The 14692-nt window shown below is 35.2% G+C and overlaps 1 protein-coding gene across 1 annotated transcript in view; it reads right to left on the reverse strand.

Moving 5' to 3' along the window:
* LOC107758879 (dystrophin-like) overlaps positions 1 to 14692 on the reverse strand; it is a 111255-nt gene that overhangs the window by 36543 nt on the left and 60020 nt on the right. The window contains exons 48-59 of the mRNA XM_016576710.1: positions 11947 to 12096; positions 10876 to 10956; positions 10600 to 10681; positions 10302 to 10468; positions 8705 to 8822; positions 7651 to 7862; positions 7374 to 7528; positions 6865 to 7058; positions 3875 to 4037; positions 2514 to 2670; positions 622 to 739; positions 265 to 533 (exon numbers count right to left, since the gene is read on the reverse strand). Coding sequence (XP_016432196.1) covers positions 265 to 533; positions 622 to 739; positions 2514 to 2670; positions 3875 to 4037; positions 6865 to 7058; positions 7374 to 7528; positions 7651 to 7862; positions 8705 to 8822; positions 10302 to 10468; positions 10600 to 10681; positions 10876 to 10956; positions 11947 to 12096 — 1866 coding nt within the window. The remainder of the gene's footprint in view (positions 1 to 264; positions 534 to 621; positions 740 to 2513; positions 2671 to 3874; positions 4038 to 6864; positions 7059 to 7373; positions 7529 to 7650; positions 7863 to 8704; positions 8823 to 10301; positions 10469 to 10599; positions 10682 to 10875; positions 10957 to 11946; positions 12097 to 14692) is intronic.

Raw genomic sequence — 14692 nt, forward strand, 5'->3', positions numbered from 1 at the left:
AAAAAATGTTCAGTGTTAAGTAAATATTTTTAAAGCACATTTTGGCTATTTAATTTATGCAATGGTGAAAAAAATTGGCAAAATGGGGGAAAAAATGCAAAAAACCATGTTGGGTATTCGGTATTCAGCCTTCGGACCAGTGTTTCAATATGTTCGGCTTCGGCCAAAAATTTTCATTTCGGTGCATCCCTAAATACCATGGTATTACCATGGAACATGTCCAAAAAATCTTATCTCTTATAACATGGTACATTGTACACTGACCTTTACTCTGTCTATGTGGTTTTGCAAATCGTCTATGAGCAGGTCTCCAACAGGCTTCCAAGAATTCTTCACGGTCTCAGCCTGCCGGAGCTTAAAGTCCAGCTGATCCTGAGCATCCTGGAGCTCCATCAGCCTCTCCAAGGCCAGTTCCAGCTGTTGCTGCCAGTCAACGGAAGCTGCACCCAGATTCTTCCATCGCACTGTTACATCCTCCACTTCTTTACGCAATATGCGGCCCACGTTTTGAACCCTCTCCTCAGGACTTACATCTGGGTGGCACACAAGAAGTGAAATACAGGTTATAGCATCTGGAATTTATTGTATTAGGCATATGTGTAAGGGCAGGAAATTTCATACCCAATTGTCCAGGCCTCTGTTTAAGACCCTCACGAGGCATCTCAGCGAGAAAGGTTTTAGCATTGCTGAGTGTTCCATTGATCACAGGTTCTTTGGCACCCAACTCTCTTCTGAAGCCCTATGAAACCACAAGGACTTGCTATTAAACAGGACTGAATGTCACAATGAGGGGTAAACATTTGTGCAACTTTAGCACATATGCCAAAACCCTGCAAAAACCTGCATCTTATTCGCATACGTAATCAGGTGCTATTTGTGCTGTATAGTGACGCCTCATGCATATTTAAATTAAGCCATTGTCATTCCTTCCTGGGCAAACATGCCTTCTTCCTATGCAAATAGGGCTCATTATAGAATGCACTGGATTCACAAATATAACAGTACTGTTACCAATGTTTGTGAACATTTTCTAGTGATCTTGGTGTGAAATTTTACTGCTGGGCACATTTCCATGCAATTTCTCCAAACAAACTGTCATCAACTTTTATTTGTTTATTTATTACATCTTTTTTTAATCATTGTATGATATGCATAATTCCTTCTAAAAACCAAGTGCTATGCAGATATTGCATGCCAGTGTTAACTAAAACTATATAAAAAATAAATAAAATAAAATAGAATAAAATCATTTTTGGTAATTGAAAGCTGAAATAAAATTAAATATAAATAATAGATGAAAAAGTACTAAACTAAAACTGAAATAAAAATAAAGCTAAATAGAAATAATTTGTAAAAATATTAAATATAATAAAAATATAAAAAATGGCAAAATCACATAAAATTACAAAAATTAAACTGAAAATAAATTTAAATAAAAAGTCAAAATACAGTATTAATAAATACTATAATAATATATAAATAATACTAAAATAACAATGCTGCCACATGTGACACTATCAGTGGGCACATTTCATTAATTCATTCATGTTTTCATGAGCAAGCAAACCCTAAACAATATGTTATTATACCCATTAAACTGAAAACAAATATAACAACTATTGTAAGATATAAAAGGAAGTTGATCATTATTATTTTCTATTTATTCTCCATTTTATTTTTTATTTATTACTCATGGGAATGTTTCTGTTTTGAATTTTTCTAATTATTATATAATCAGCATACACATTTGAGTGACAAGTTGAATTGAAAATGTTCACTTTTACATGAATGACAGCAGCATTCGAGTTTGCATGCACTCCACAAGTTTTGGTAAAACCTCATGATCACGTTATCTAGTATGGAGAATTATCTGAAGAGTTTCCTGTGCTTCAATGGATTCAAAGAAATCTGACCTTTTCGGAAACTGAGTTCACGTGTTCAACACCATATATTTAATAAGCAAAATTTCCACCATAACTTTTCCGTTTTCAAACTTTATTTCCAAGTTTGAGAGGAAAAATTAATTCTAGGTTTTCATTGTGGATGTCTGCTCAAACATTGCACAGCAATGTCAATTTATCTAATAGTTTGCAGAAACTTTGTTCAATTAAATTTCTGCTGAGACTTTCTTTGCAGCTCCTACACACACGCCAGTTTACTTCCCAGTTAACTGCACCTGTAGAGTGTGACAGTGACTCAGCTGTCACCAGCAGCGCACACTCACTGAGCTCCCTAAACTAACTACTCCACGACCGCATCCTGTTTACAGCGGCCCCTGACAGCTGATGGCCATCAGCAGATGTTAATTGGTCCGCACAACCATACAAAGAGACAAGGGACTTTGCACCTCTCCTACGCTAGATATCATCTCCATCTGTTTAAATATTTAAGAAGAACAGACTCCGATAATGATCACACTTAGGCGCAACAAAAGACAGACTGCATAAATCACGTCTTGAACGTCATTTCTCATGCTTTCAGTGAGGGGCGAAGAGGATGCGTCCTGGACTCACCTTGTGCGTAAGTAGTTGTTGGTGCACGGTCGGCACATCACCCCCTACTGGTTTCTGCTTCTCTAACTCCTCCCTCTTCAGCTGCAGCCAGTTGAGCAGCTCTTGTAAGGACATGTGCATGTGTTTCCACTGATCCACACCTGCATCCAGATAGGGCCTGAGGAGTCGAATGGATGGTAAGATGCGACACTGCCAAGTGTTAAATCACAAACACCACTAGAGAGCACCAATTTAATTTTACAAAGAAAGTGCTGCGTAAAGGTGGAGATTTGAGAAATCTCTGAATCTTGTATTTGAATATGCATGAACATTAAAAAAGCTTTCACCAGCTCTTTCACCTACCAAGGCAAATGTGATTCTTGCAGTTGCTTCTTAGGCCTAATGGCACTCAAATTTGCATTCAAACATCATGAATTCAGACATTATGTGAAAGCATTACAGATTGTGCCTGGAGAAAATTACAGACTTGAAAGCTAAAGTAAAATATTTGTACATTTTCTGGAAATATGAGTGACGCAAAACACATCAACATGATGCTAGGTAGTTGCCATGGTGTTGCTATGTGGTAGCTAAGGTGTTCAGAGTGTGTTTTAGTGTGTTTCTAGCTGGTTAATATTAAGTTAATATTTCCATAATTTAACAACACATTTGAATGTTTACGGGTCTCTGATGTCAAAGATAATAATAATAAAAAATAAAATTTTAATTATGATCATTATTTTTAGTAGTATGTTTTCACTCTTATAACAAATACATATCAAAATAATAAATTAATTATAAAAATGAAGGCAGGAATATAATGTGGTTATAAATTACAATAATTATATATTTTAAAATATATTACAATAGTAAATTGTAATACTATCTCACAATATTAGTGTTTTTACTGTATTTTTTAGCACATTAATGCAGCCTTGGTGAGCAGAAGAGACTTTATTAAAAACATAAAAATCATAATGTTACCAAATGTTTAGAAAGTATTGTGTGTGTGTGTGTATTGTGTAATATATATATATATATATATATATATATATATATACATACACTGCCATGGTGTTATTTGATGGTATATTGCCATCGAAGATCGTGGTGTTATTTGAGCTATCATTCATTTCTGTAATGCAAACGATCCAGGGCAAATAACACATCAAAGTGTAATATTTAATGTTAGGGATCCCTAAGTATTAGTAATGCCTTGCAAGCAGCACTAATAATATTTAGGCTTTTGACTTAAAGTCAAATAAATTCAATGGTTTGCACATATGCCTGGGGCTTGTATATGATCACATTATTTTTCAAAGCCTGTTTCTGCTCTGCGTGAATTTTTCCCTGGTTAAATATAGATGATTAATTCGTCTTACCTTATACTCATAACTTTGTTACAGAGCTCATGCCACCGATGCCCCATGTCATCAAGCCGTTTTTGTAGCACCACGGCATTGTCCGTCCCCTCCAGAGATGACACAATACGCTGTCCGTTTTCATCTAATGAATGGTACATCTCCCGGTGGGTATATATTTTTACTTAAAATCTTGATGTTGATTTAAATACAAAATAGTCAATATTTTCTGATGTTATTAAAAATCGCATTTTAGACATATTTTAGTATTTCAGAATGTAACGTAAAGCAGCAGCACAAAATTCATGTGATTTAAATGGAAATCTATTTTATCACCATATTTCACAAATCACTAGCAATGTAATGATACATTCAAATACATATAGATTTTTTTGTTTGTTGCATTATTATAGAATAGATTAGTGCAATACCATCAACAAACCAACAATTTTCATGCATTTTCTCGGACTATATTTTAAGTGCTTGTTCCCATAGTTTGAGATGGCATAAACCAATTTCATTCAAAGTCATGATGCAAGCCAAACAAATCCAAAGTCACGAAGCAACTGTGAAGCCGACAGTGAAGATCAAACCTTAACATGATATGTCTTCCTGTGCAACATATCCAATGAATGAGCGACATCAAATGAATGGAAAACAGTCCGTCTGACTATCGGCAGTGACAATCCCTTAATTCCCCACCATGTGGACGTGTCTGACGCGAGGCGAAAATGAGGGAGAAAGGGACATCGTGAGAATGAGCGCGAGAAAATGTATTTTGCGACCATGTGTCTACATGCGACATGAAACGAGCTGCAGAATGCCAGTCGCAGATGCACACTGGCCCTGTTGTTCGAGGCGCGAGTGGGCACTGCGAGCGAGGAATGGGTCAGAGCTGGTTTTCTGGGAGAACAGAGGCTTCTCTTTATTGCCCATGTCTTTGTCTGCCTCTTCATATTTAACTGCGTCTCTGCACCGTTGTCAAATGCACATATCTCCCATACCAGTGAGCAGCGGGCGACCTGGACAATAGACCCGTCAGTTTACTCTGCCTTCCTAATAAATAACACTTAAACCCCCTGATACTTGTTACATCTACTGTGTGAACTTCTGGAATATTTTTTGCTATAATATAATATAATATAATATAATAATCATTGAGATATTATTATAGTTTTTAAATATGTTGCATTATTTCTTACGTTTGTATTTTCCATTTTAATTTTAATTTTAGGTAACGTTAATTTTTACAAGTTTTAGTTATTTTGTTGTATGTTATGTCCATATAGTTTTTCATGAATTTTTGTTTCAGTTTTAGGTTTAGCACTAAAAGAACTTTACAGCAGATTAGCAAAATTAGCATAAAATTTCACCAAGGACTGAACATTGAGTAAGTTTCCCAAACAGGAGTTTGTAAGGAAACTGCAGGGGGTTTGTGAGTTGATGAAAAACTAATTAATCATATTTAATGTAAAATTAAAATGAATAATTGGGGCTGCATGATGATTGCAATATAGCTTAGTGTGATTATCAAATCAAAGACTGCAATTTCATTAAATAACTGTATAGTCTGATGCATGTTTCAGAGTGAAGCATGCAGCATGTTTAATTATTATAATGATCAAATATTCATTTTTTAACAATACAATTGTAATTTATAACAGTAATATAATTTGTCTTTATTTTTTATAATAGTTAAACAGTTACTAATAATACACAATAGTTAAATATACTACTAATAATAACAATTAAAATTATTATTAATATTTTTATAATTATAATCATCATCAACATCAGAGAACATAGAACATGCAAATGTGTTGTTCAATTATTGTAATTTACAACTTTAATATATTTCTGTCTTTTTATAATTTCTTTATTACTTTATAATTATTTTTTTATAATAGTTAAAATATTCCACTAATAATAATAATCAGAATTAAAACTACTCATAATATTTTTCTTCTTCTTCTTCTTCTTCTTCTTCTTATTATTATTATTATTATTATTATTATTATCATTGACATCACAGATCCGTGAACATTCGAATGTGTAGTTAAATTATTATCATTTAAATTTTAAATGTTACATTTTAAACAGTAATATATCTCGGTATTTATTTTTGTAATTATTTTATAATTTTATAATTATTTTTAAAGGGGTCATATGATGCGATTTCAATTTTTCCTTTCTCTTTGAAGTGTTACAAGCTCCAGGGGTTAAAGCAAAAAAAAATATTTTGACTGAAATTTTTCCTCAGCCAAACCCCATTCCACAGCCATACCTGTCACCAGTGTTGGGGAAAGTTACTTTTAAAAGTAATGCATTACAATATTGCGTTACTCCCTAAAAAAGTAACTAATTACGTTACTTCGTTACTTTTTATGGAAAGTAATGTGTTACGTTACTTTTGCGTTACTTTCGCGTTACTTTTTAAATATGAGCAGGGCTTGATTGTTTTTAATATCATAGACATCAGACAACCATAAACATTCAAATGTGTTGTTAAATTACTGAAATAATAACTTTAAATCTCAGCGGGTACTTACTTATTTAACGTCTAAGAGGTTTGACTGACAAAAAAAAAAAAAAAAAACGGAAACCCTGGAGAAGGGATTCTCTTATGATTGTTGGTAGCAGGAAATAGTAAACCTGGACTGGAGCTGGAGTGGAGTGACTATATGCTTTAAATGAAGAGGGCAAACTGCTGTAAGGTACACAATTTGGAAATTCTGGTTGCATACCTGCCATTGCTCGAGTAAATGCCGCACTGTGGCAGGGTTTTCCAGAAGTCCCTCCTTAAATGTGGCATCTTGTAAGACATTGGCTGTGGTTTCTGCTTCAGTAAGCCAATTAAGGAATTTCTCCAGGTCCAAGTAGAAATACTGCAACCAATTATTGTTGGTAGCAGGAAATAGTAAACCTGGACTGGAGCTGGAGTGGAGTGACTATATGCTTTAAATGAAGAGGGCAAACTGCTGTAAGGTACGCAATTTGGAAATTCTGGTTGCATACCTGCCATTGCTCGAGTAAATGCCGCACTGTGGCAGGGTTTTCCAGAAGTCCCTCCTTAAATGTGGCATCTTGTAAGACATTGGTTGTGGTTTCTGCTTCAGTAAGCCAATTAAGGAATTTCTCCAGGTCCAAGTAGAAATACTGCAATTGTCGCAGTCCGGCTTCCAGATCTGCCTCCTTGTCCCCTGCACTGAAAGGGAAATGACTTCACTATTATACAGAAACAAAGTTGAATTAAATGAGTACCTTAATGTACTTCTTTAATATTTAATAATTGTTATTATTAGATTGTTAAATCTGTTGGTGACAAATGCTTTAAACATCACACATTCTCCTGAAAACAAGTGCACCTTAAAAGCCTTTGAAATAACCTCTTATGCACCCAGCACTGCATTATTTTCAGACTCAACAATACCACAGATACTTCCTTTCAGTAAAAATGTTATTATATGCCACTCCACTTGTTGGTGATACTGAAAAATCAAAGATTTAAACAGAAGCTCACCGCTTTTTGATGTTGTCCCAAGCTAGATTCATGCTCTCAGTCATTTGTTTAACTTTGCTTGTGTCGTCGTCTGCATAAAGGGTCAGCAGTTTGTTCGCCAGCTCATTGGTGACATTCATCAGAGCTTGCCACTGCTGTATATCCTTAGAAAGTTGCTGTAATATAATAATATAGCATTTATTTGTAGTAATCAGATCACATGCATTCTGACTCAGTTTATTTCAGTTTCTCACTTATGTTCTGTCATGAAATGGATATTGTGTTCATTCTATATTACCTTGACATCTGCATTTTGGCCTTTTAAATCATCAACACTGTGAGAAACTTTATTCCAGCTCTCTAGTTTTTCATTGGCTCTCTTAATGAGAGGCTCCACCCGTTTTCTGGCCTCCAACCAATCACTGGAGTCCTTATGCATGTTCTGCAGTTGAAGGACCCTGTTCGTCAGCTTGGTGTGGGAATCTTCCCAGTGTGCCTGTAATTTTTCAACTTGAAATAAAAGAAGACAGAACATTTCTAAGGAACAGGTCTGAAAATGGTTTATGCAATCACAGTTCATACAATGGACTTAAGTCAATAAAATTGAATGAATTATTATTTAGACTAACTAACTAAAAATCTAACAAACTGATTAACAGGCTTATTGATTTTCTTAATCAAATACAATGCCATTGTTTAACTAAATTTTTTTCATTTCTGGGGGAAAAAAAGATTTTGGTTTTCCAAAAGTATGAGCAATAAGACATTACACCAGATATTACATAATTTTTTTAATGAAGTCCAAATTCTTAAATAATTTTGTCTTACAGTATATTGCACTTTTGGTTCAGTAGTGTTGACTTATAATGCTATATGACCTTGAAAGACACACTCCTTGCCAACAGTCATTGTTTACATGCTGAATAAAATTGAATGAATTATTATTTAGACTAACTAAAAATCTAACAAATTGATTAACAGGCTTATTGATTTTCTTAATCAAATACAATGCCATTGTTTAACTAAATTTTTTTCATTTCTGGGGGAAAAAAAGATTTTGGTTTTCCAAAAGTATGAGCAATAAGACATTACACCAGATATTAAATAATTGTTTTAATGAAGTCCAAATTCTTAAATAATTTTGTCTTACAGTATATTGCACTTTTGGTTCAGTAGTGTTGACTTATAATGCTATATGACCTTGAAAGACACACTCCTTGCCAACAGTCATTGTTTACATGCTGCATTATTTCAGAGACTTTCCACCAAGCTGTTACCATGTGGACACCTCCACATCACCACAAATACAGTGTATCACTGAGAGACAATATGATGAGGCAAAGCTGACTTACTGCGGTCTGTAATGGTTGCCCGTGTCTCAGGGTTATTGGTTTTGTTCTTCAGGTTCTGAGCCGCAGTGATTTGTTTGTTCAGCTGTGGGCATCTTTGCTCCATGTCTTGCAGTGTTGACTGTTAAATCACAACACAGAATTCTTTACTACAGAGTTGTGTGACATATTGTGGTCTTATGTGCCACTATATGCAGTAAAAGAGTCGCCCTGTTTATTTTTTGTATATTGTTAGTCCACTAAATATATTTTGTTCCACTTACAATATTACTTTATAATAATTAGGGTTGTCGATTTAACATGTTAATTTGGTACAATTAATTATGGAAAAAATAATGTTAAATTTTAGTTATGTTTATCTTACATTACATGCAATTGCTGATGAACATGATGCAGGACAATGACTGACTGTGTGATGTAGCCTATTGGAATGCATGCCCTTAAAATTCAAGATGTGAGGGCAAAAATTGTATATATATATATACATATATATATATAAAAATATATATATATATAGTTTAGCAATATCACACGAGCAAGATTGTTGTTTTTTCCCAAATAAATTCCCTGCATAATTGCAAATTTGATATTGATTTTATACAATAGTTCAATAAACATTTTAAACACAATATTGTCAGTACTGTCTGTTTTTGCTCAATTTCAGCAATGAAAATAGTTCCAAACAAAGCCACAGTAGAATTGTTGTGCGTCTCCGAGCACCACACAGCAGTGTTTTGTTAGTGAATGAATCTGCATAAGCCAATGATTCAGTGAACCATTAATAAAGACAATTGCAAAAGACATTTTCTGACCGTTTAATTAAATAGTCTTGTTTTTTTTATTGCTGTGCCTTTAAGACTTGTGTATTTAAATGCCATCTTCATGGATCTTCATCGTCACAATTTTTGCAGCTCAATTCAACAGTATTTTCCTTGAATCAATAACTAATAATGATAAGGTTTGGTTCTGCTGCTAATTTCTAATGTGAGAAGGCTAGCCAATCATAACAGATGTCATTAACATTTACTGCACAGCCTAAGTAATTCTAAGGATCAGAGAAAGGGTGTACATTGGTTTACACCAATGGTGCTTTAGGGACTTTAGGGAAAAGATAAAAGATTGCCTCTGCAAGATAGTAAACAAAGTATTTTACTCTAGAATAAAAGCTGCAAAATGATGTCACAATCTGACCTTGAGTTTCACCGTCATTTCGTTGATCTCGTCGAGATCTCCGACCATTACTCTCTGTATTGCTGTGCCTTTAAGACTTGTGTATTTAAATGCCATCTTCATGGATCTTCATCGTCACAATTTTTGCAGCTCAATTCAACAGTATTTTCCTTGAATCAATAACTAATAATGATAAGGTTTGGTTCTGCTGCTAATTTCTAATGTGAGAAGGCTAGCCAATCATAACAGATGTCATTAACATTTACTGCACAGCCTAAGTAATTCTAAGGATCAGAGAAAGGGTGTACATTGGTTTACACCAATGGTGCTTTAGGGACTTTAGGGAAAAGATAAAAGATTGCCTCTGCAAGATAGTAAACAAAGTATTTTACTCTAGAATAAAAGCTGCAAAATGATGTCACAATCTGACCTTGAGTTTCACCGTCATTTCGTTGATCTCGTCGAGATCTCCGACCATTACTCTCTGAGTCTGAACCATGTGATCCAAAAGAGTCAGCCAATCATCAAGCTCCGTCCAGGATTTATTGAATTTATCAAGGGCTGCATCCCCTGCTGCACTACCAGTCAAAGTTACGGCTGGAAAGTAACAAGTGATCTTTTGTTCAGACTTTTAGATGTCTAGCATCACATAAGCAACATGAGATGTGCATGAATTTTAATAGCATATTATTGTAGCGGCAATCATCATGCATTACACGATTTCATACCTGCGAGCTGACATTTGTCTCGCCAGTCTTTAAGGAGAACTTGAATGGATGTCCAATCTGCACTGAGGCCATCAAACTGCCCCTGGAATACATCAATCCAGAAGAATTATATTAAATAAAGTTTCATGCCATGAAGCTGATAGACTGATATAGTCTTATCTATTACATTACAGTACAGCGATGGTAGATACAAATGGGAAGTGTGCGGAGTAATCTAATATCATAGTCATAGTGTTTCTGAGATCATATTTAATAATATCATGGTCGATTACACACCTTCTCTGGTTGGCATGGTAGTCTCTGTTTTGCCAAAACAGCTTCCACTGCTGGTTTCTTTTCCTTTACATCATGCTCAATCTACATAAAATAAAAATAAAAGAAATTAACAACAAACCCCCATTAAAGGAGCAATCTAGTTCTACTAAGCTAAACATGTCCAGATCACATTTTACCACAGTATCTAATAGAACAAAAAATTAATAATTGTATTTTGAATAAAGAAATGAAACTTTTTTATTTTTTGCACAGTAACATTAATTTAACATTACTGAAAAGCATCTGGATATTTTATTTCCAAGCTTTTTATTTTTTATTTTTTATTATTCTCAGTGGTAACTGTCATTATATTCTCAACACTTTAATACAGCATGTTTATTTAAATAAGCATAAACTAAAAATGAATTTATATATATATATATATATATATATATAAAATTTCATTTTTAGTTTTGGTTTTTAAGTAAAACAACAGTATAAAGAAACAGCATGCAGCAATGTGCAAATCAATCAACTGCATACAGCCGAATCAGAGTGAACCAGCCACAAACAATTCAAAATCACATAAGTACAGATGTACTGAAGTTCAGTAACTGACAAAACAAATGATTTCCTGAACCCGTTAGTTCCATGTCAAGAGAAGCGAAACCCATGCCCTGATGGGAGCAGCTGAAACTCTGTATGAAGATGATGCTGGGAGTCTAATTAAATAGCCTATGTCGTCTAAAAGACTCTCTTGGTACACATTTGAGAGAGTGTGTTAAATGAGACCAATGACAGTTTTTTTTCTTTCTTTTCTCTAAAGACTTTGACTGGCAAAGCAATTGGTCATTAAAAATGTTAAATCAGACTTTTATAATACAGCACAACTTCAAAGTTTAATCTTTGAAAACACCTTGTTTGTGAATGAAAGGATCAAATCATCAATGTGATGTGATGGTTGCCAGCCATGAACCACTACACCACACCTGGCTAAAAATTACTGCACAAAGACAGACGGCAGTATTATGAAACAGCAAGACTGTGGGCAGTATGTTCTACATATGTGCTTGATCATGCCTGTGAGATTACCTTTGGGTCCACTGCAGTAGGGGACTGCTCAAGCTGATTCTTTGTAGTGGAGGCCCAAACTGAGAGCTTGGAGAGCTGTTCCTGGTACAAAGACAAATCCCTCAGGAGATCCTCGATTTGTTGCTGCTTCTCAGGAAGATCAGTGGACACCTTTGGAGGAGAGAAAGACACATTTAAAGTACTTTTCAGTAAATCACTGCAGGGGGGGGGAATCTTACAAAACTTGTCTAGAACATCTCCAGGTCATATTTTATGATATTGAACTATTAAAAAATATGAGAGTAAATAGAATAAGAAATATTATTTTTCATAAAGCTTATTTGTAGGACCTCTATTTATATATATATATATATATATATTAGTGCTGGGCAACGATTAATTTTTTTTAAATCGCGATTAATCGCATTGTTATGCACAAAATTCAATAATGAATTCAAAAGTAGTGTATTGTGCACTTTTTTCATTTAAAAGTACTGCTATATGAACAAAAGTGCAATAACATTTGTTTTTTTCAAACACTTTAAACAAATAAGGTCCTTTTTTTACAGCAGTATTCCTTTTACATAGTAGCAGTTAAAATATTTATTGTAAATCTCAACTTATAACATTAATGTAATCAAATTAAATATAAAACAAGCTATTTACCCCAGTGACAGCTTTTGTACCTTTTTTTCAGAGTGCACCCCCCCAATTGTTAGTAATGAAATCCCTGATGTGAGCCAAGCGCTAAATACCCTCACCGTGTTTTTGCAGCATTGAGCAATGTAAAAAATCACAGCCATATCTGTTGATTTCTTGAACGCAATGGCCAATCAGAAACATTTTGTCAGAATTCACTCACCGCTGAAAGTGCCGCAGTTTTTAAGTGCAGTTTTGCACGCTCATGAATCATCTCATGACTAAGTGCAGACGTGATGTAAATAAGAGATTCATTGTGCAGTTTAGAGCTTCATTGATTATAATGGAACTTTGTAAGATCGCAATGAAGATGAGTGATGCTTTTTTGTGATAAAGGGAGCACGCTTTGTGCAATTTCTAGGGTATAATTCATTCAGAATTTGTATGAAACTTTAGTTTTTCGGACTCATAGGCAACAATCCTACAAAGTTTCGGGAATGACATCCGCATATTTATGCGGGATTCACTCTCGAAATAGCAGTGATTGGCAATGGACGGAACACAAAATATGTTGATTTAATTCTGGAACCGGTCCTGGCCAAACCTCCACAGACCGCGCGCGTCCCGAGCGAGATCTAATTCACGGACCAAAAGCATGCATTGAGATTGGGACATATCAACCAGTAATTTCATTTCCCTTTTACATAGTAGCAGTTAAAATATTTATTGTAAATCTCAACTTATAACATTAATGTAATGAAATTAAATATAAAACCAAAGTTATTTGCCACTGCCAGGGCATTAACGTTTTTATAGAAAATATTTTATACTTCGTTATAGAAAACCAAGTTATGCTCAGAGTCCAGAGCCCCGATCATAACATTCAAACAGGCACCTTCCGAGTAAAGACCTGCACTATCGCGGTACCCAACGCAACAGAGTGCGGCGCGGGACAACATTTGATGGGCGAGTGCGGGTGCGGGTGGGTAGAGACTCGTGTGTGCGGGATGCGGGAGAATAAAGTTTGTACTCACACTCTCGAAATAGCAGTGATTGGCAATGGACGGAACATAAAATATGTTGATTTAATTCTGGAACCGGTCCTGGCCAAACCTCCACAGACAGCGCGCGTCCCGAGCGAGATCTAATTCACGGACCAAAAGCATGCATTGAGATTGGGACATATCAACCAGTAATTTCATTTCATTTCCAGTAATGGACGGTAGAAAGTTCAGCAATGAATTGTATGCGATTTATGACAGAATATTGTCCTACAACTAATCTTTTTTTTTTTCTCACGTGTCTCGCCTTTGGTAACAACGATTCAAAACGGAAACATTCCAAGTGACACAGGAAAAAGACACGGAAAACTTCAGTGAACACCAGAAAAGCAGCGTGCATATTTCTGGTTAAAAATGAAAGGCCATCAACTGACAAATGGGAAGCATCACCATTCAAGTCAGCAGAAAGAGCCAAAGCTAGTTTACAGTAGAGGTCTGCGCAGGACTATATTTTTAGTCTCGCTCCCGCAAGGTTATATTCCGCACCCGCTATATATTCACTCTTTGTTCACTCGCTGTCCGCTTATAATAATTTTCTTCCCGACCCGACCGTTCCCGCTAAATTTAGATCTCGTTTACAGAATCTCACATTTAAATTTCCGCTACTAAAAGAAAGAGCTATAGGCTAACAAATAAAAGTGTAGTCTGCACAAAATTGTAGGCTGATATTTTATTCATCTTGTCAAGAGTCTTGAATTTATTGACTTTGACTTGAATTTATATGAATTATCTTAAAGGTCCCATATTGTCAAAACTGAAATTTCCTGGCTTTTTTCATGATAACTGAGGTCTAGGTGCTATGTAATGACCATATAAGTTTCAAAACAGTCAGTCCACAGTAAAATTCACACAGCCTGCTTAAAGTAGCTGTGATTTTTCACGAACCGTTGTGACTTCCGTAAAAAGTTGACGTCAGAACTACACAGTCACCGCCTTCAGTCACCACCCCGAGCACCGCCCACCGTCCCACTCTCCTTTTGCCAAACCCCCAGACAACACCGCATCCATGCTATTGCTGAGCAGCAACAACACGGAAACATGTCGAGAAAACGCTGTTCAGTCTGGAT

The sequence above is a fragment of the Sinocyclocheilus rhinocerous genome, unplaced genomic scaffold (genome assembly GCF_001515625.1).
Source record: "Sinocyclocheilus rhinocerous isolate Xijiao unplaced genomic scaffold, SAMN03320098_v1.1 scaffold1435, whole genome shotgun sequence".
In the NCBI taxonomy this organism is placed as follows: Eukaryota; Metazoa; Chordata; class Actinopteri; order Cypriniformes; family Cyprinidae; genus Sinocyclocheilus; species Sinocyclocheilus rhinocerous.